Raw genomic sequence first — 22,336 nt, 5'->3', positions numbered from 1 at the left:
TAATTTTTATATACTTTTAGTAATGTTTAAATTTCAATGTATTTATTGATGTTTCAAAATTAATCAACTAATGATATAGCATGTGTACCACGTTTAAAAACTGGGGTTCAATCATATCTTGAAAGATAAATCTGTAAAATTTCCTTCCTTCTAGGGGCAGATAGATCAAAGCCTGAGAGCGTTTAAGAGGAAGTGTGGCTCCAGCCTGTCTATTTTACTTGCCAATTGAGTGTTCCTGCCCCGATCCATCCACATCTGCAGTAGTCCCCATAAAATCTCAATATTTCAACTTTCATAACAAAGAAAAAATTTCATGGTTACTCATTTAACTTTACAAGTTTTTATTTTTGGTACTGAAAAAACTTATATTTTAGTCATTATCATTAAAAATAGTTTTGATTTCGATTATTTCTAGTTATTTTACATTTATTCTATGGAGAGAATGTTTTTATGTGAACAACAAAAGCCTAAATTCATAGAATTGTGGATTTTATAGCAGTTAAATAGCAATAGGAATAGCAATGATTTAACTTTAATCTATAAATTAATTAAGAAAGATTTAATCTCTCCTCATCCTTTCCTTCTATTTAAATAACAAATAGTCAAACTTTTGTTGGTATATCCAAAATAAGAACATATGCGAAAAAAAGTTGTGTATAATTGCAACCATATATTTGTTTTTGCGTTGAATACGACCAATCAATTTCCATCTACCAGACTTACCACATAAAGAATCCCATCCGTCATTCCAATTTCTTTTTCTTTCTTTTTCAAGAGATTGAAAAATGCCAAATTGGTAAGCAATAATAACGAACAAGAATATCCCAATAATCCTTCAAAACGAAAAAAGTTCATCCCAAGAAAATCTGAGTTATGGAGCCATCAAACTCAAGCTTAGATACTACAGCTCTCTTGAGTGAAGCTTCCCAAAGACAAGACCAAAGTACAGAAACAAGGTGTTTGAGGAATGTTTTAGATGTAGAAGAAGCGAAGACTCAAATCTTATTTTCACTGCCCATGATCCTTACCAATGTCTTTTACTATGCCATTGCTTTGGTTTCTGTCATGTTTGCTGGTCACCTTGGAGAGCTTGACCTTGCTGGTGCTACACTTGCCAATTCATGGGCCAATGTCACTGGCTACGCTTTCATGGTAACTCTATATTTACTCTCATCCCATCTTTATAACACCATAGGTCATGACTCCGTCTTATTTGGAGAAAATAAAGCTCTTTAAAAGCTTATTGTATCCTCACATTTATAGACTGGTATACTGGGTTATAGCTTTATGATTACTGTTGTCTTGACTGTTAGGTGAAGAAATTTGTTGGGAAGGGTTATAGAAGAAAATAAAAGATTGGGTCTCATTGATTATAGCTTCTTCTTTCTTTCTTTCTTTTTTGGTAAGTTTTTATTTATCCAAGAAAGCCTTAAACCTACAATATCCTGCTCACCAATACTCAAACGTTACCTTTGAAACTGTCTTCTATTTCTTTCTCGCCAGACCAAGTAAATGAAAGAATTCCATGCTAACTTCAAATATAAACAACAAGAGCTTTGCCTTTAAGTCTTGTGCAAAGTCAATGAATCTCCTGATTCCATCCCCCAGCTTCTCCTAGGTCGTAAGACACTAACAAACATACAATTTGCAAAAGGACGATCTCTTGTTTCCTAGTTCCCTTGACATAGCGAACAATAACTCTCAATGCTCATCCCCCTTCCAGTAAGTCTTATCTTTTGTTGGAAGGACAAACGTTCAAATTAGAAAGGAATGTTTTGGTATATGAAGTGGAAACCAAATCATCCGACTTTCCTCTCCTTTTCTCTAGTTTCATTCCAAATTGCAGAAATAGTTAGTTTATTGTTACTGACATCCAAGTTAGCCAACACAGATGCAGCTTCTTCCGAGTTTTAGAATCTTCCTCCAGCTCTAGCTAGAATTTCTTCTCAGTGAAACTTGCAAAAATATGGATTTTTTAGCGTGTAATCCTTCAACCAGGCTATCCATAAAGAGCCTTAGACTTGCCAATATGCTTCTAATCACTTGAATGATACAAGCTATATATCAATTATCCAAACGTTTCATTCCTACACCACCTTCAAACTAGGGAATGTTGAGATGTTGATGGGCCGGCCAGACCAAGGCCTGATTTCAGAAAATTTTGTTTTTGGGTCGGTTCACTCAAAAAAAATCGTTTAATTATTTAAAAATTAATAAAATATTAAAAATATATGTCTATTGATATTTTATATATTTTTAAAATTTAATTTAATTTTAATTTTAATTTTTTTAATATTTAAATTGAATTTAAACAAAGTCGAGATACAAAAATACTTATTCAAGCTTGGCCCAAGTCAAGTCAGACCGGGCTTGGACAGGTTTGGTTTTTTTATAAAAATAACCTAAAAATTTTAATTAATGAGTATATAAGTAAATGATCTGAAATGAATAGTTGATAGTTGGCGGGGTCAAAGAGAATAACGCCATCAATTTGTCACTCTAACTAATCATTGATTGGTAAAATAAATAAAAAAATCAATTTTTTAATAGAGCGAATTTATTTGGTGCTAATACCATATAAATACCAATGTAATAAAAGAAAAAGAACTATTAGCAATATTCAGTGATTTATCTTGCTTGACCCTAGTTCCCAGTAGGCATACAACATCAATGTTCAGTTTATGAATTCGATTGACTACTTTCATACTCTTAAAAGGTTATTAAACCCTCTAATATTCCTTACAGCAATTATCATCAAGGAATAGATGAAGTACTTCCAGTTAGAACTCCAAACACTTCAGATTAGGCTCCCATTTGCTTAGTATCACCTGCTTATTCTGAAAATGCAATGGACCTTTCTCTAGCTTCAGCATTTGTAAATTGTAGAAGAAACAAATTATCCCTTGCAATTTTAACACAAACGTCTCCTTTCTTACCCCAAAGAAGATTACCAACCTTCTGCTATCTTTTACCTACTTGATTATAGCTTTCATCTATGATTTAAGGGATCTTTCATTGATTTTTTTTTTTTTTCTATTGTGTATATAATTCTGAGATCTCCATGTATCTGATGTAATGTCAAAGCCTTGTAGTTGTGTGAATTGAAAGCTGGCTATCTGAACAGTCCTTTCCTTTCTGTTTGTTTGTTTGTTTTTCAGGTGGGACTAAGTGGAGCACTGGAGACTCTTTGTGGTCAAGGATTTGGTGCAAAAACTTATAACATGCTGGGAATCTACTTACAAGCTTCTTGCATCATTTCTTTCCTTTTCTCAATCATTATATCCATTTTATGGTTCTATACTGAGCCAATACTAATATTTCTTCATCAACAGCCTGATATTGCAAAAAAAGCTGATGCTTACCTCAAGTATCAAATCCCAGCTGTGTTTGCATTTGGTTTGATACAAAATGTTCTGAGATTTCTTCAAACACAAAGCGTTGTCATGCCCTTAGTCTTGTTCTCAGGGCTGCCATTGGTACTTCACTTTGGCATTGCTTATACTTTGGTTTATTGGACAAGTCTTGGTCTCGAGGGAGCTTCAATGGCAGCTTCTATCTCTTTTTGGATATCTTTTCTCCTTTTGATAACCTATGTTGCTTTCTCAAACAAGTTTGAGCACACTTGGGAAGGGTTTTCTTTTGAATCATTTGGTTATATCATTCCAGACTTGAAATTAGCCTTACCCTCTGCAGCAATGGTGTGGTGAGTTCCTCCAAATCTTGATCATTTTATAGTAACATATATTGTGACAGCCATGACAACATTATCTTATTAACCCCTTTCTTCCTTGTATCTTTTTTGCCAGTTTGGAGTACTGGGCTTTTGAAATTCTTGTCTTGCTAGCAGGATTGATGCCAAATTCAGAAATAACTACTTCACTGGTAGCAATGTGGTAGGATATTTATTTCTATTTCTTTCTTTCTTTTTTTCACTTTATTTTAGTTTTCAAATGGTTGATTCTTTCTGCTGCAATTTACCAGTGTAAACACTGAAGCCATTGCTTTCAATTTTACTTATGGCCTTAGTGCTGCGGCAAGGTCAGTTTGCATAATATTTGCTTCTTTTTCCATTTAATTGATTTCTGAAGCCATTGATATTGAGACATTGAAACCCTGTTTTTGAACCAGCACAAGAGTGTCAAATGAATTGGGAGCTGACAAACCAGAGAAAGCTAAGAAAGCCATGGCTGTTACACTCCAACTTGTGGTCCTTCTTGCTCTTATAGTTGTCCTTGCTTTAGCGTTTGGTCATGATACTTGGGCTGGTTTCTTCAGTGACAGTGCTTCAATCATTAAAGACTTTGCTACAATGACCCCATTTCTTGCAATCTCCATAGCAGTTGATTCATTTCAAAGTGTCTTATCAGGTTTGAAAACCATCCAATCTTTCTTTATAGATTTCTAAGTTCATAACATGAATGCCTTTTTCTTTTAATGTTGCAAGGGGTGGCAAGAGGTATTGGTTGGCAGCACATGGTTGTAGTTGTTAACTTGGCATCTTATTATGTTGTTGGCATGCCGATTGCAGCTATTGCTGGTTTCAAGTTTAAGCTGTATGCTAAGGTGAGGAATTTTCACTCCTCTCAAATTTTGGACTCACCTTCGAACTTAAACAAATAATTTAATTCTTAAATAGGTGTACTTATTAGCCCTTATGTATCTTGTGAGTAGGGTCTATGGATAGGCTTAATATGTGGATTGCTAATCCAAGCTGCCATTCTACTGGTGATAACATTTCATAGGAGATGGTCAAAGATTGATATTTCAGCAGAAAGAGATGAGGAAAACTCTGTTGATTAATGCAGAGAAGAACCAGGCAACAGTATGGCTTGCTTCGCTCTTCTACTCTTCATTGTTCTTAAGCTAATCAAATAAGTTGCTCAAGAGATGGACATAATTTTGCGTGTAAGTTATGATTTAATATCTCTACTTTAATTTAATCAAAATTTAATTTTTGTACTTGATAGAATTTTGAAATTTTAGTCTTTTATCTAAATAACAGCAGTTGATTAAATTCTACTATTAATCTTGGATTATATGCAAAATTATAGATTTAGTCTATGCTCCCCATTTAAATCATTCTTAATCTCTATACTTTTTCGAATTTTAAAATTCCAATATTAACACAAACAACATCAATTAAATCCATTAATTAATTTTTTTACTAATAATACATGAAAATAATAAGTTTACACGATATTTCATATGTAATAATGTATTGGCCCTCGAAAAATACAATAATTAAAAATAATTAAATTAAACTAGTGATTAAATCCATAATTTGATTTTAACTCTTTCTCATCGTTTTGAAGAGGTGCATATGTAAATTCGAATTGTGATATTTTATTTTTTTTAATATTGGCGTTTACAATTCCATAGGTGAAAATATAAATATGAAAAATAAAATCCAAGTAAGGCAACGACAAGCTGTCTTTGTTGACATCCCAAGTCTCAACTCCATAGATACTAAAATCGGGCCAACTCGTTGCCGACACACCATTGGTCTGACTCTGAAGCAGGCAGCAAGGGATTTAAAGTCTGAAACAAATTAATTAAGACCAAAACATTTATTAAATGACAAAATGGAAAGGCTCAAAATTTGGCAAGACTCCACCATTTTCAACTTAAAAAAACATAATGTTGGGTTCTTGGGCTAGACCTGAGCTTAACCTAAATAATAATGGTACCAAATTAGTTATCATAATTATGAAATTGTAAAATTGTGTTGTATACATAACTAGTAAGAGAATAAGGGTGTGATCCAGCATCTAGTTCATTTTTATGACTAAACACAAATATCTACGTTAAGAAAAATCAACATAAGGAATGAATAATGTGATTAATAAATAAAAATACTAACACATAAACTTCATATTACCCAGGGAAAAGAAAATTCGACCATTCCATACATTAAATTCCAAATATGTCCACTTATTTCCCATTATTTTGCCACGTATTTGGCGCCTCATATATGAATAAAGACTTGGGAGGAAAAAAAAAACAAAAAAAGAAACACGTAATATACACTCCTTAAATTACTTCATTTCTTCCAATGATACTGTGAAATTTTGCACTTTTTTTTTCTTTTTTTAAATTTTCTTAATTAAATCCCAAAAGTCTTTTAATTTTCAAAAATGGGTTTCTAGTGCTTTCTTTGAAGCTACTTGTGTTTTCACTCTATATATTCATAAACTTGCCCTTCTTTTTGAACCAAAAGAGAAATAAAGTTTCAATTATGAAAATTCATTTATTACTTACCCTTTTTCTAGTTCTATTTGCTTCTTTCCTTTCTTCATCTAATTGCTATACTTTCTATGTTGACTGGGTTTTGCACCCTAAAGAGAAGTACAATGAGTGGGCTGGTAAAATGAGGTTTCAAGTGAATGACACTATCAGTAAGTTGTTCATGCTTTTTGGGGGTTTTCCTTCCTTCTTGTTAAATTGTTTATTGATTTATGTATTTCTGGTTTTTGGCAGTTTTTAAATATGAAAAAGGATCAGACTCGGTTCTCTTGGTTCAAAAAGATGATTATGATAAGTGTGAAAGGAAGGAACCCTTGATGGAAATGAACAATGGAAGCTCCGAGTTTAAGTATCCTCATTCCGGTCCATTTTATTTCATTAGTGGGAAAGAGGGGCATTGCCAAAAGGGTCAGAAAATGATCACTGTTGTTATGGCTGTGAGACATGGGACTCCATCCATTCATCCACCCACAGCACCCTCTCCCAAGCACCATGGCCCTGTTACTCCAGGGCCGGCGCACTCCCCTTATCACCATGGTCCAGTTGCAAAGCCACCCACAGGATCATCTCCGGTTCCTGCTCTGGCTCCTGGTCCTATTGCAAAGCCACCCACAGGATCATCTCCGGTTCCTGCTCTGGCTCTTGGTCCTATTGCAAAGCCTCCTACAGCATTAACTCCAGGTCCAGCACAGTCTCCTTATCACCATGGCCCCATATCAAATCCCCCCACTGCATCATCACCAGCACCGTATTCAGGCCCAGCGCTCTCTCCCACCCATCATGGTCCTTCACCGTCGCCAACGGCTGAGGGCCCTATTGCAACACCTCCATCACCCCAAGCTCCAACTACTCCTGTTTCTTCCCCACCTGGTGAGGCACCGGTTTCAGGCCCACCGGCACCACCACAGGGTCCTTCGCCTTCTTCTTCTTCTCCTTCTCCTCCTCCAGCTGGCTCTCAGACTCAGACCAGCACTCCACCTGGCGGTTCCCCTCCTAAGTCATCTGCCACTTTAATTTATTCAAGTATAGTGGTTCTTGCAGCTAGCCTCTTGATCAATATGGTATTCGGTAGTTCATCGTGTGGGTTTTAGAAATATGTAATGTTTTTGGCATGGGAATTTTTATAGTTGATTTTTAATTTTAGATTGTTTACTCTCTTCTTTTTATGGTTATGATGTTTAATGATCCATATTTGAGTTTGTATTTCATCTTTTTTTACTCTCATTTGCCTTCTATATTTTCATGTATTCAATTTCAAACTAGGTATAGCAGAGGCATTGGACTACTTGTTTCAATTTCTTCTCTCTTTTCCAATTTCACAAAATAAACAAAGCATTGACGTGAAAGGTACAAGTATCTGTGAAAATGCAATGATAATTTATCACTTAAATTTTAATTTTTTTTAAAAATAATTATTGAATTGTTTAATTTTTTATTTAATTTGTTGAATTGTTAAAATTGTCTTTCTATACTTCTTTTTGCTCACCAATTAAAAATTATCTTTCTCTAGTTTTTTTTTTTATAAAATAATTTTAAACATAATGACTTATGAACTAAAATTTAAATAATTTTTTTTAATATTCAATATTAATCGTCAAATCAACTCTAATTTAATATGTATTTTTCTACTAATATTAATCTTAATTATTAAATTATGGTTTAAAACTAGTTAAATCTTTAAAAAATTTTAAAAAATTAATAGGTTAATAAAATATTTAAATAAAAATTTTCTAATAATGCAAAAAATACTTATTTACTCATATATATATATATATAAAAGTTAAATTTCCATATCTTTAATGAGTTTGGGTTATTCAAATAACAGAGCTTTCCAATAGGGACAAGTTTCTTAGCCACATTTAATTTGAAGTTATCGTTATTTAGACTTTATTGTATTTTGACACCTATTCCTTTAGAATTGCCAAGAAAAAAGAAAGTCATGATCAACATGTTGAGGTCCTCCTCCTTTTTTTTAAGTAGAGGTCTTATAAGTTCTAAGCTTTTAGGTTTGTAAATGTTTTTTAGATTTTATTTTATTTTACGTTTTACTATATGTTAAAATATATCCTACGTGTATTTTTCATAAATTTTAAAAAAAATTACTTTTTAAATTTTAAATTTTAAGTTTAACTAATAACATTATAAAAATTATTTTATTAAATTTAAGTTTATTATAACATAATTTTTTAATTATATACCTACTAAGTGAAAATCTTTTTAATAGCTGTCAAGTGAACTTAAATTTGGATATGCAATTATGTATGTGGGTTTCAAAACCCCACCCTATGCAAATGTTATATGTGAATTTTAGTGCAATTAGTTGGTAGGTTTAAATTGAATTTTTTCAATTTTCAATAATAATTTAATTCTACTTATTTGGACATATTTGTATTTGTGTCGAACTATGCTGTAAATATTTCAATATTACTAATTCAGGTTCTGTAGTTGTACTTTAATTGCATGCTAGGTGTAAACTTTTTTAATTTGATTAGTTTTATTTTGATTCAGGCATTTAAAATTAATATTGGTGATAATTATTTAAAAATATTTAATGTGTGAAAGTATTTATAATTTCAAATTTTGTTATTAATGCATTAATATTTTACAAAAAAAAAAATGGTTTCTTTATTAGTAACAACTGATTTTTTAACTAAGCTGTTTCCATTTTGTTTCATCTTATAAATAAATCCTTTTTGATCAACAATTCTTTTGTTTAAAATAAAAAATCCAATTAAGAAAGCCGTTTTCCATTATTACAAATTTTCTAACAAATAAATAGAGCTATTTATTACTTGAAATTGTATGTCCAGCCTAATTTTTCTTCTCAATTCATGTCCGACGACTTCAATTATTATATGCCATTGATGGTTGATCAGCCTTTTCAAGTCACGATTACATGCATAAATTTTGGGTAAAAGTACCAGGTTCTTATATCCATTTTGTCTCGTATATTAAAAAGAATAAGGTAAATTAGATTTTTTATATTATACTAAAAGATTAATTTACCAAGAGAAAATTTACGTGAATAGGTTGATTTTAGAAAAATTATGCAAATAGGTTATTTTTGTAAAACACTTCCAGTTGAAAGCACTTTTCCTTGGATTTTTTTAGTGCCATATATTTTATTTTAAAATTTGAGTTGTTGGGTTTCAGAGTTTGGAGTATTTAAAAGTATGATTTAGAATTTTTTTTTGAGATGTTAAATAATAATAATTTTTTTTTAAAATTAAAAACATCGTATTTACACCAACCTTATATTCGAATTGGAAAACTGAATTAGAAGCTTCCATGTGGACGCACTTTCAATGCTTCTACTGACAATACATCCTATTTAGAGCATTTTCTCTTTAAATTTTTCAATTCCCCAATAGGCTTGGGGAAGTTTTTGAACCAACTGCAAGTCACCTCTAATCTATAAAACCAACTTAATTCAGCATGGCATAATCCATTTACGAGGAAAGAAAAATCATATTTACACCAATCGTATATTCGAACTAAAAATTTGAATTGGATTCATAATCGAAACTCGACCTACTCGGTAGGGGTGAAATATTAGTTATTAATTTTTTTCGCTTTACTAATATTAGTTTAATTTTTTCAGTAAATTATTTATTCTCTCATCTATTATTTCGAATAACGAGGTTCAAAAAATATATCCCAAGAATCTCGTGATATATGATGGGTTCCTTCGAATAAGGCTACGGTTGAAATCTATAGAGAGAAAACGCTTCAAGTAGGACACACTGTCAAAAGAAGCACTGAAAGTGCATCCACCTGGAAGCTTTTTTAGTTGACATGGTACTGAAAACGCTTTTAGCTAGATGCTCTTTCAATGCTTTTGCAAATAGTGCGTCCTACTTGAAGTGTTTTCTCTCTACAATTTTCAATTCCCCAGTAGACCTAGGGGATTTTCTGAACGAACTACGAGTCACCTCTAGTCTATAAAACCAACTTAATTCAACATTGAGTAGCATAATCCATTTACGAGTGAAGAAAAATTGTAAGAAGATCAAAAGAGAAGAAGTTCGCATATAAGACATAAGTTGGTGCAACTTATTTGTTTAAAGTAAGCATTGATATTTCTTGTTTATATTTAATTACAAAACTATTTCTTTGCATGATGTTTTTGTTTCGAACATGTGGAACAGGTTATCCGAATCTGAAAATGAGTGGATGAATTAATGCCATTGTTTACTACGATAGTGAAGTGCGTGACACCGAGAATGGTGTTGTTTTTTTTTTATCAAAAAACATAGTACAATTGGCTTTCAATCAGAACATTGAATTGCTAGAACTTCGAAAAAGAATTAGGTAGAAAATCGTCCAATCCAACTAGATGAGAGTAGCATCCCCTAAGTATCGATTTTGTGGTTCGGTCGACCCTATTAGATATGACACTTTAGAAATCAGAGGTGAGAAGGGATTGGAGGTGATGGTGCAAACGTATATTGGCAATAGACCACCATTTCTCGAGTTATATGGTAAGTTTGCAAGGATAGATGAAGGTCCTCGAAGGTTAACATATGTTCTTGTTAGATAGGTCGGAACAGAAGAACAAAGCAAGAGTGCAACGACACAATTGTGTGGTAGGTTCACCGTTCTGTTAGAAAGTTCCCGTTATGATACCCCAGAATCACCAATGGGAAGACACTCATTTGTTTCTGCTTTAGATTTCAACTGCAGTAGCCAGAACACCGAACAGTCAGGGTAGGGCCTTTGCATAGAACTGAATTAATGGTTTTTATTTGAACTTCGGTCAACCAAAGATTGCCTTTACAATCACACCTAGAAAGTCAACAAACGTTTGAAATTTCTTCCTATTTAGGTTGAGGAGGCATGTTTGCCCCTAACCCGATATTTGCATAATCTTTGATCAAGGACTTGGAATATTGGCCACAATTAAATGACAAGGAAGCTTTTGGGACCACACACATCATAGGTGTCGTGACATCTATTGTTGATGAATGATGTTCGAGTTGCTCTGCCAACATGTCGTGACATCTCGCACTCAAATCCATCAACCAGATCAAGTGTGGGGTGTTACATTAAAAAAGGAATAGAATATTTCATTGGATTGGTATATTCATATTAGATTAATCAGGTTTAATGGTTTAATTAATTTGAAAGACGTTTTAATTTACTTTATAATTATAAAATTTTAATAAATTAATATTTTTTTATTATTTGTACTTTCTAAATTTATGAATAAAAAGATAATATATTTAAATACACTCAAATTTACGTCTTCTTAATTATTTCAATGATAATAGTATCAATTCAATTAAAATTCTATCAATATAATTTTAGATATTTTTATTTTATTATAATTATGTTATTTTTTATACTCTATTCAAACATTTAAAACACAAGAGAATTTCAACATTGACTGACAAGAGATTGTATTTATCCTTCCAGGTCTTTGGGTTTGAGAACCACATCTTTTGTCGTGTTGGCATACTTAACAGCCAAAATAAATAAAAAATTATTACATATTTCCTTGTCTTAATTTCGTAAACTTTGAATCTTATCTTTTGGAAAAAAACAATTATCATTACATTGAATATTCGAACGTCAAGTTTACGTAATTTTAAAAAAAAATTAGAATTTGAAATTAGCAGTTCTTCATGTGATGTGTCCTGAGAAAAAAGAAAAACAAGTTAAAAATAATATTTAAAAAATAGATATTGTAATGAAATGCCACGTATGTGGGGATGGAAAAAACAAAAGCAAATGTTGATAACACTCGATTATCCACGTAAACCCTACACATCAAACAAAAAGACATGTCTTTTTGACGAGTACAAAAGCTGACAGCTACAAGTATTTAAAAACAAGTATCATTTTTGTGTAGTTCTAATTGTCATAATCGTGGGTATATTAATAATTAGTTTTATGTATGTTTGTACTATATAATAATTTAAAAAATAAAATAAAAAGAGAAGCATGAAGTGGAATGAAAAATTGAAAAATAATTGATTCAATATCGTGATATTTCATAGAAGCCACGATGGGTGACGGTAGATAAGTGGAGAAATAAAAAAGAGTGTGGGCAAAATTAACAGTTTTCATTTGATGTTTGGTGTAAAGGAAGGAGGAAAATGACTTGAATGAGGTGGACTGTTTTTCTAATATCAATTTTGTGTATTAGAGGTAAAATTTTAAATTTTAAAGTAGATCACGGATACGCTATCATATTAATTTACTAATTTATAATCATCTTATAAATTCAAAATTCAATCATTTATTTTACATATTTAATATAAATATGTCACCAAAAATAACGCATATTTTTTTAAAAAAAAATCTATGTAAAATTTTTTTTACATTAACAATTTTAATGACTTGGTTGTTTCTTAACCAATGGGATAACTTCAACAAATATTGTATAGATTTGAACCAATTGGGTCAATATTTTTATTTCTCTCTTAAATAGTACAAGGAGTGGGGTACCCCATTCAATTTCTTATTCCTATAATTTAAATTTAACACTTTATTTTAATTTGAGTTTTTATTTTTTTAATTGAATTTTATCATTAATTTTTTCAAAAGAGTTAAATCGTTTTTTAAATAAAAATATTGACTAAATTATTAATTTCTAACTGTGTTGATGTGACAACCCGTGTGAGAGTTGAAACTATTTGTTTTATATGTTATGTTACAAGTAATTTAAAAATTATAAAAATATTTAAATATATATAAAAATATAAAAAGTTAATAAAAAATCAAAAATAAAAAATAAAAAATAAGCATGAAATACATGTGAAGTGCCATGTGGTCTGCCACGGGTGTAGCTGGGAGGGGCCCCGGCCCCTCTAAAATGGAAAATTTTAAGTTTAAAATTTTAAATTAGTAATGGTAAAATTATACTTTGATCCCCTTAAAATGATAAAAAATTGGTTTAATCCTCTTTAAATTATAAAGTTAAAATGGTGAAATTACAGTTTTACTATCTTCAAAATATACAATTTAATTTCGGCCCCCTAAAAAAATTTTCTAGCTTCACCTCTGTAGTCTACCATGTTTAAAAATATAAATTTTTAGTCAGTATTTCAGTTAAAAAACATCAATTTGATTTTTTTTTTTAAAGATTGATGGACAAATTAAATTTTTTTAAAAGGTTGAGGATAAAATTTAACTAAAAAATTAAGGGCTATTTTGATTAAAAAAATTAAATATTAAGGGCTAAACTATTATTTAGAAGGTACTTTTATCAAATTATAAAATTAGCATATAACATAACATATTTTAATTTCTAAATTGATTTAGGTTAAAGCCTTTCTAAAAAAAAATTTTTTTGACGTTAAATATTTGCTGCTTCCCAAAATTATTGCTTTAGTGCTTCCAATCTCCAATAGGAATGAATAGTCTACCTACTAAATCTTATTTATAGTGTTAAATTTTAATTTTATTTCATATATAATTTTAATATTAATTATGTGTTAATCAATAGATCAAAATTTTTTTATTTTAAGCTTAGAGTTTTATTCAAGTTAAATTATAATTATTTTTAAATGTTAATTATCATAATTTCTATTTTATGTTAATCTTTTTAAATAATAATAAATTAAATTATTATTACTTAGTAATATGTTGAAAAATAAAAAATATTCTCGTTAGTTCAAAAGTTTTTCTAAACTCGTACCTTTATATAAACTAGTTTCTAATGTTTGATGCATTGCATGTAGATTTACGTGTTTAATTTTTATTAGTTTTTAAATAACATATTCTTAATTATTTTTATCTATCATGATAATTTTTCTTAATTTTTTAAATAATATAAAAATTTGAAATCATATAAGAAAATAATCTATAATGTTAATTTGAAAACAAATAAAAAAAATAGGTAAAACAACATGTAGTAATTATAACAATAGTTCATGGGAAATATGAAAAATATTTAAACTAAATTAATAAACATATTTAATAATAGTGATTAAAAAACAATTACTGTAATTTGACTTTCTTTTCAAAACAAACTCACAAAATATTTTTCACATACACCAAATAAATAACAAAAAAAGAAACAATTTTAACGGCGTTTGTTTCACATAGTAAAAACTTATAGAAAAAAACTGTAAAAATTAATATCATATTACATCATTATCATCATTTAGTATAATCTTCGATAACTCTCTGATGACATTGTTATTTGAATATGACTTGATATTGCCTCTTAGATGTACTTGATTGTAAGGGCTTATTTACTAAATACTAGTTATAAAGCTAAATTTAAGTTTTAATTGATATATAATTCTAATATTAATTAAGTGATAATTAATATACTTAAAGTTTTATTCAAGCAATAATTCTATTTTACATTAATAAACACAATAAAAAATGAATAATTAATTAATAATTATAAATATTACAAATTTTATTATATTTTATGTTTAGAGTTCTATAAAAGTAATAACTCTATCTTAAAATTAGCGCAAATTATTAATTCTAAATTAAATTATAATTATTGTTAAAGTAAATTTAGTAATATGATAGAGAATAAATGATATTCTCATCAAACTCCTACTTTTATATAGATTATAAATAAATAGATATTTAAAATATGTTTGTTTTTTAAACTTATTTTAGAGTGCAGTATCCTATAGAAAAGATGAGTAAACGTTGAGGTCAAGTCAAGGTGGTTTACTTAGGCAAGAGTAGAGCATTTGATTGGAAAAAATTCCACCAAAATAAGCCACTTCATTATTGATCATCATCTTCAACGCCAAGCCTCTTCTTGCCCCACATTTACTCAGAAATAGATACCAATATATCTCGTATTCAAACCCTGTCCTTGGTGCATTTCGTGGTAAGACTCGAAACAGTAAACTTGGAACTTTTCATAACTTAAGAAATAAGCACAACTACATTTGTCAATATCCATAAATTCCAAAATCCACCACTTTTAACTTTATCACTTCAATAATTCCCTGTGTTGAATATGAAGAATACTTAATCATGTTTTCCTTGTGTAACTAACACTATACATTTTTCTTCCTTATATGACCAGCTTAAAATGGGAAATTGAATTTTTAAATTAGTACTCTAATCTTTTTAAAAATGATAAAATTTTGATTTAGTCCTTTAAGAATTAAAAACATATAAGCTATTAAAACCATAAATTTACATTTTAATTCTCATAAAGGATATACAATTTAATTTCGACACCAAAAATTCTAACTTCATCTCTGCTTATATATATATATATGGTATCTGGTGCATCTAAAACACATTCAAATAGACTTAAAATACTTTAAAAAGAATATTAAAACACCCATATCAAATTAAAATCACAGTGCAAAGTAGAAAATTGTTGAAGGGTCAAAATCACGAAAAATAAGGTTTCGACTCCTATCTTTTACAAGTTCAATAGTAAAATGCAAGTTTGGGTCCATATTGATAGTGAGATTTTATAGACATTTATTATTGAATTAACTTTATTTGTACAGGTTTTGAGATTAATTTGAATCATTATTAATATTTATTAAACCTGTAAATTACAATTACTTCTTATTTTAAAACCATAACTCTAATACAAAAAATCTAAAGCATTAAATTAAAAATGAATTATTGAATTAACTCACACACCACACATCATTGATATACAATTTCTACAACTCGATCTCACAATGTGGACATGATTTGAGATTCAAATAACTTTCTTTCTTTTATAACAAATGAATATTAATTAAAAAGGTGTTATGAATTTGAAAGCAAGAATTGTAAGATACGATCTATTAATTTATATTTAGAGATTGAGAAACATTTAACCTAAACTCATAATAATTTTTAGACTCCAATAACCCAGTGTTTTCTCATATTCTTAAAAGAATATAACTTCCATATAAAGAGCCATTGTTCGTTAAAATTATACCATAATCGAAACTAATTCAATTAGAAATTAGGTTAATATCCCTAAACAGTAAACACTTTGTTAAAAAGGGCTAATAATATATCCCCAAACTCTTGGTTAAAAAGGCAGGAAGCTTTTTTTTTTTTTTTTTTTTGTGTAGTTAGATTCTCTTGCCCCGATTGCTTTAGTTGGCCCTTAGCCAAGTGTGTGGCCTTTTGTTAAATAAGTGAAGTGGGTTGCTCTATGTGTAGACTGCACCTTTACACCATGCAATTCTATACTATTGATAAATAATTTCACACAAATCATTTGATATGTATGAAAACGAAAACTTAAAAAGTGATACATTGCCAAAATAAATAAGTAAATAAGAAGTGGTAAGCAAAGATATTTTAACGACGTGGTTGAGGGTTTTATCTTCGTTTACAGAAATAAAATATATTTTATAACTAACCGTTTACTTTTTCGGTGAGCACCCAAGGTGAAAGGATTAGTCACTAATACCAATAATAAATACATTGACATCGACTTAAAAAATTATAAATAAACCATATACTTCTTATATCATTATTTATATATTTTATAACTAATTTTAAAATAGAAATAGAAATAATAATAATAATAATAATAATTGTAATCAGCCGATCTTGTTATAATCCTTTGATATCATCCTTCCCCTCAAAATTCTTTCGGATATTTTTCTATTGGTGAGAAAAAAAAAATGAAGATTTAGTTTTTGCTATTTGAATCATTAATTTTAAAGGTTGGAAATTTGGTATTAAGAAATTTTATGAAGTTTATTAAATAAAAATAATAATGATTCAATAATCTTTAATTTTTTTTAATATAAAAAAGTCAAAAACTTGATAAGGATAAAAAATAAAATTTGATTCTGAATTATAATAAAATATAATATACATAATTTTTATGACTAATTTTACAGTTAATGATAATTAATTCTTTAAGAGCAATCTTTTCGAAATTTGTAATTATCCTCCCCACATTGTCTCAAAACTAAAAATGATTCAATAATAAAAATCAACCATCAAATGAAAAGAACTAAAAGAGTTGCATTTTTTTTTTATTTTTCTTTTCCTTGAAGAAATTTAACTTTTTGTAGATTTGGTTTGCAAAATTTGCAAATAAAAAAATAAAAAAAAAACAAATAAATTTCCTTAAAAGAGTTCATTTATGGGAATGTAGTAGATTCTTGCAATTTCATCGTCTTTGCACGCAATCTCTCCATGAATGCTGGATTGGCTCGAAGCCTGTTCTTGACATATTTAGTACGAGCCTCCTCCACCATTTTGTTAGCTTTTCCGGCTTCCTCGATGAGAGAAAAGAGTGTTCTGAGGCAATCTTTTCTGTTCTCTTCACGGTGTTCAAACCTTTAAAAATGCAGAATAAACAAATAAATTTACCCACAAGTTCATGAACCCGGAGCTTAGCACGAGTCATATGGAAAGCAAAAAAGAAATATCTTTACCTCTCACTAGTAATTGTAAGTTCACCTTCGCCTGGATGGTATCTCTTTCCAACAAGCTCTCGTAACCGGCGGAATTGATGCTTTGAAAGCCCGAGCTCCTTCACTGTAACAGACATCTTTACTTTTCTGTTTTTGGGATGCCACGCATCACCACCAGGAGCAAACACCGCCCGAGTTTGCCACCTAAGGATTGGTCCCTCACCAGGTGGATCATCCAAGTTCTTTTTTAAGTCCGGTACAGCCGTCTCATCAAATTTTGGTGGGCCCTCAGCTTCCATCATCTTTCCGTATTCCATTACCATCTGATCCTCGAATTCCTTGAATTGCTCATAAGCTTCTTCAACTTCAAGCTCACCTCGTTCACACATATCGCCTAGCTCATTGAACCTTTCTTCCACCTTTTTCTTCATCTCATCTGATCATGCCAGCATAATGCTATACGATTATCATTCACATAAAATTATGAATTATAACAAGCCTAAGTTTAATGAGTTGGAATAGCATGAAGCTGCAACACCACCCTAGTAATCCCTTGATCCAAGCCACTTCAAATGGTCACCCAATTATTTTCCCCCCCTAACACAGTCCATGTTGAGTGAAACTGCACCTATTGTCATATTGTACAAGTTCCATGCAGTTCTTAGTTAAGAGAATATTCTTAGTTAAGAGAATACGTAAAGTTCAAATGAAGGTCTAGAGTCTAGAGGCCGAAAAGATAAATGGAATATTATCATAAGTGTCAAATTTTATACTAGAGCTATGAATTTGCTTCCCTTTAATCATACAAGCTATGTTTTTGAAAGCAAACCATATAGGCATAAAGCAACCATGGTAAACTATAAAAAAAAAGAAAAAGATCTGTTATCAAGCAGCAAATCTGTGTTTGTAACAACTAATATGTAAGTTCTGCATGCATATTCAAGCGAAACAACTAGCATACAAATCACTTACCATACAAAAGTTAAACTAGAAAGCAGTAAACAGAGTGACATTAAAGTGAACTTGAAACAACCAACACTGACTCATAAAACAGATTCTTAAGCCTTAGCAACAGCCTTCTAGTGACATTTACATGCAATCGCAAGCAATTGGCTTTGACAAATGAAGTAGACAAGGGTCATTTCTCATTTACAAACATTATGGACAAACATTGCAAGTATTGACAGGTTTTCTATCCACACTTTGTTTCATCAAAAACTAAATGGGGGCTAATAGCTATATTACTCAGACTAGGGTGTGAGTGCAGGATACGGGTGTGTTGAATCTTGTCTAACTTCTTTAGTATATTTCAAGGATCATTGTCAGGTCATATCCCAATAGCGATGTCTATATATACGTTGGACACAGGTACTTCAAGAAAAATGAAAAGTCGGAGCATCATAGGCTAATAGTTCAGATTCTTCAGAAAGTGCATACATAAAGGAAGATTGGAAGTAGGCTGCTCAAGTCAAGACTGGGAAGCAGATCTCTAGATTCAATTTTGTAACACATACAAGTTTACCAAGTCTACCATTCATTTCACTACAAAAAGAAGCCCTGAAAATAATGCAATCAATCATTTCACAAGAAAATGGATTGATAATCTAAAGTCTAAACATCTATCAGTATTGCAGACGATAAGCTAGAGTTGGTAGAGATTTACAGGTCCACAATAGAAAGTAAAGCGATCCAGTACAATAGAACCAGAGAGCCTCACATAGAAAAGAACATATGTGATATTAAAATCAAGAAAAACCTGGGAGGAGCTTGTCCCAGCTAAGCATGTCCTCTAGAATTTCCTCGCACTCCTTTGTGTCTTTAAGATATCCATGCTGAACAGCTTCCTTAATCATTTCATCCCACTTCTGATCATCCATGTTAAAGTACTCATCCTTGACCATTCTCTTCACGACTATATCCCTGGCACTATACAAATTTTCGATCTCTTCATCAGTCGAGTACAAATTATCAAAATCTGACTCGAACTCTTCATCATCCACATCGTCTCGTGGTTGCACCTCCAATTCATCCATCAATTCATCATCCGTCTCCTCATGCTTCCCAGCCAACTTTCTCCGCAAAATGGCCTCAAGAACTGAAGGGAGTGCCTCTTCATCCCCTTCAAAGTACTTCTTGATTCGGGTTTTCAGCTCTGGCACCAAAGAACTAACAAAGTTAAACAACATAACTAAGAAACAAACTATCACTTGCTTTGCTCATTATCCAAACAAAAACATATATATATATATCATGATTTCGTTTCCCTTCCTTTCTCAACAACCAATCAAATAATTGCCAAATAAAAAAAAGGAAATTCCAGCAAAGAAGAAGCACAGATTAAATCCTCAGCCCCAGTTTAAGACTTTTTACCAGACTAACAAGAACATAACAAACCAATCAAATAAAAATCAAACTTGTTCATTCATCTTGACTGTCCTTTCTCATCATCTAAACAAAAGCACAATAAACAAATTTCCCAAAAGAAACCCAAATCCAATATTTTTTAACCCATTTTTACCTTTATTACTCACATCCTCAACGGGCAAAGCTACATCCTTGACATGGGCTTCAGCTACTGAAGCAGATTCTATAACAGGGTCAGGCTTCTTTTCAACGGGAGAATCCGATTCGGATGAGTAGAACCTGAGTCGAGACCGAGTTGAAGCGGCGAGTGGATTGAACGAGTGAACTGGGTTTTGGTTGGTTTTGGTATAAGAGTGAAAAAAATTTCGAGTAGTGAGTGAAATGCCTCTGAACAAAACCCTTTTCATGGCTTCCAAACAAAATGGTTAGTATCCAAGTGTTTTCCCGTTCTTTCGTTTTCAGAGTTTCTTTGATTTCATTTGGGGGCAAAGATTTAGGGTTTTAGATTTGAGATGGACAAATGTTTCTTGGTTTTGGGTTGTTATTGTAGGCTTAGAACCCACCACTGGTAATGGCTGTTATAATGGACCAATTTCAGGGTTACATTGTTTAGCCCCACACCAGTTTTTTTCTTCTTTTTCATTAATATATAGATTTTTTGTTCTAGTACATGACAGTTTAAATTTGTAATAAAATTAATATTTATCATATAAAAATATTTTGAAATTTTTTTATTTTTAATTGAATTTTAATTCTAAATAAAATATTTTTATAAAAATTTTGAAAATATTAACTCTATTAAATAATATTTTTATATTCTTCCGTTAATATGCTAATAACTATGGTTAAAAAAGTTTGAAAAAAATGAATGAAAATGGAAAGCAACATCTTAACTTTAACATATGTGATGGTCAAAGCTCAAAAGGCAGCAACTAGAAATATAACACAAGATTGTGAATAAGTATAACTTCAATCCTAAGTCCAAAGTGAAGTCTAGGTACATCTCAACCAAATTAAAACAAAAAATGTAAAACAACAATTTGTCTTGTCCTACATTGAACAGAGATTGAAGATAATAAAGAAAGCAAGAGAAGCTAGCTCTAGCGATATATAAAGATGGAGCTTCTTTTTTTTTTTGCAATGGCTGTACCAACAGTAGTGGCAGTAAATGGGGGATTGTGGAAGACGAGACGTGTTTCACAAGCTTACTTAGAGAGCAAAGCAGTGAATGAGACAAAATGTTTGATATCAGAGCTTTGCCGACACTTCTATAACTTTAGATGGATATCAAGAACAGGTGGCAGTATCACTATGAAAGTCCATGATAGTTGTATCCCTAAGCCTCATAAATTCATCCCCATGTCCCCTTCTGATACTTATTTCTCAAGCCATTTTTCTTTTGGGCTATTTTTTTTTTATCTTGGGTTGATGTTATTTTTGCCGAATCTTTATTTTTACATTTTGTTTTTGGTTCCTGAGTTTTATTATTCAAGTTTAAAGTTTTATATATATTGTGATTAATTTGGTGTTTTTGATGGTATTTGCTCATTATTTATTTCACAGTTCCTTTTTTGCATATCACCATTTCGCTTTTGGGTTCAATTCAGTGCTTGTATATTAATCACAAACTTTTTCTTAGATAACTAATTATTTTATATATCCAAAGGAGCTGATAAATTGTCACAAGTAAATTCTCAATCCATAATCTAGAATGTCATCTACATGGTTGGAATTTTTATTTTTGATCGTTCATTTTGCTTATGGTTCATTTTTTTGAAGCTCTAAATTGTATTTTCTTACATTTATCTAAGTGTTTGATATATTAGGTGTTGCTGCTTTATGATCATATATTTGTACGTTTGGAATGCAAGGCAATGGTAAATCTACTTAAAAAGAGAATTTTTTTTTGGCTTTGGGTTAGATGTTATGTGCCTTTCAAGCCAAATTTGCTTTTCCATTGGTATGAGATGCCCTTGCTATTTTTATTGTTGGTTTTACTCTGCCATATACGAGTCTGGTTGTGTTTTCTTACGTCCTATTTTAAAAGGGTTATGGATTATAATGCTCGGTTCAGTTGACAGTTGCTGCGTATAGAACTTGTTTTTTTATTACATATATTGTGGTTCATCTTCCACTGCATGTTTGTTTATTCCTTTGCCAATTACTAGAAGATATTTTCGAGCATAGCTTAATTACAGGCTTGTGATTTGGTACTTTGATAGGTGTTCAAAAGGAGAGAATGGAACTAGATGACATGTATATGAAGCATGGACACGGACACGAATACAGAATATGGGTACGATACGGATACGATGATACGGTAATTTTTAAAAAATAAAGACGCGAGTACGGTAAGATACAACAATAAAAAATATTTTTATTATTTATATATTTTTTATGTTAAAATATATTAT

The 22,336-nt window shown here is 30.7% G+C and overlaps 3 protein-coding genes across 4 annotated transcripts; 2 read left to right on the top strand and 1 right to left on the bottom strand.

Moving 5' to 3' along the window:
- Positions 1-652: 652 nt before the first annotated feature.
- Positions 653-5,014, top strand: LOC107895263 (protein DETOXIFICATION 19). Of its 2 annotated transcripts, none has more exons than XM_016820550.2 (7): positions 653-1,152; positions 3,159-3,703; positions 3,807-3,893; positions 3,982-4,038; positions 4,129-4,367; positions 4,445-4,563; positions 4,672-5,014. In XM_016820550.2, the coding sequence occupies exons 1-7, from the start codon at positions 874-876 to the stop codon at positions 4,798-4,800; spliced, it is 1,455 nt and encodes a 484-aa protein (XP_016676039.1). In that variant the 5' UTR covers positions 653-873; the 3' UTR covers positions 4,801-5,014. The 2 variants fall into 2 exon arrangements, with proteins under 2 accessions (XP_016676039.1, XP_016676040.1); XM_016820551.2 differs by having other exon boundaries at positions 704-1,152; positions 4,743-5,014.
- Positions 5,015-6,235: 1,221 nt separating this feature from the next.
- On the top strand, positions 6,236-7,334 carry LOC107895265 (early nodulin-like protein 2). The gene is given in 2 exon segments (NM_001326834.1): positions 6,236-6,395; positions 6,478-7,334. Coding segments are annotated over 2 exon segments (1,017 nt in total).
- A 9,809-nt stretch (positions 7,335-17,143) lies between these two features.
- LOC107895266 (uncharacterized) lies at positions 17,144-20,545 on the bottom strand. The gene is made up of 4 exons (XM_016820553.2): positions 20,077-20,545; positions 19,315-19,710; positions 17,580-17,994; positions 17,144-17,481 (listed from the first exon to the last, which is right to left on the bottom strand). The coding sequence occupies exons 1-4, from the start codon at positions 20,327-20,329 to the stop codon at positions 17,283-17,285; spliced, it is 1,263 nt and encodes a 420-aa protein (XP_016676042.2). The 5' UTR covers positions 20,330-20,545; the 3' UTR covers positions 17,144-17,282.
- Between the last annotated feature and the right edge of the window lie 1,791 nt (positions 20,546-22,336).

This window comes from Gossypium hirsutum, chromosome A13 (genome assembly GCF_007990345.1).
Source record: "Gossypium hirsutum isolate 1008001.06 chromosome A13, Gossypium_hirsutum_v2.1, whole genome shotgun sequence".
NCBI lineage: Eukaryota > Viridiplantae > Streptophyta > Magnoliopsida > Malvales > Malvaceae > Gossypium > Gossypium hirsutum.
This window is presented reverse-complemented; position numbering and strand designations above follow the sequence as displayed.

What these genes read in the sequence shown, in the direction of transcription:
- LOC107895266 (XM_016820553.2), bottom strand. Translation starts at nt 20,329, where the DNA reads ATGAAAAGGGTTTTGTTCAGAGGCATTTCACTCACTACTCGAAATTTT. An exon ending in TGAGGATGTGAGTAATAAAG is followed by an intron (nt 19,711 to 20,076) that starts GTAAAAATGGGT and finishes CTTTGGTGCCAG; the next exon opens with AGCTGAAAACCCGAATCAAG. An exon ending in CTGGGACAAGCTCCTCCCAG is followed by an intron (nt 17,995 to 19,314) that starts GTTTTTCTTGAT and finishes TGGCATGATCAG; the next exon opens with ATGAGATGAAGAAAAAGGTG.
- LOC107895263 (XM_016820550.2), top strand. Translation starts at nt 874, where the DNA reads ATGGAGCCATCAAACTCAAGCTTAGATACTACAGCTCTCTTGAGTGAA. An exon ending in TCACTGGCTACGCTTTCATG is followed by an intron (nt 1,153 to 3,158) that starts GTAACTCTATAT and finishes TTTGTTTTTCAG; the next exon opens with GTGGGACTAAGTGGAGCACT. An exon ending in CCCTCTGCAGCAATGGTGTG is followed by an intron (nt 3,704 to 3,806) that starts GTGAGTTCCTCC and finishes CTTTTTTGCCAG; the next exon opens with TTTGGAGTACTGGGCTTTTG.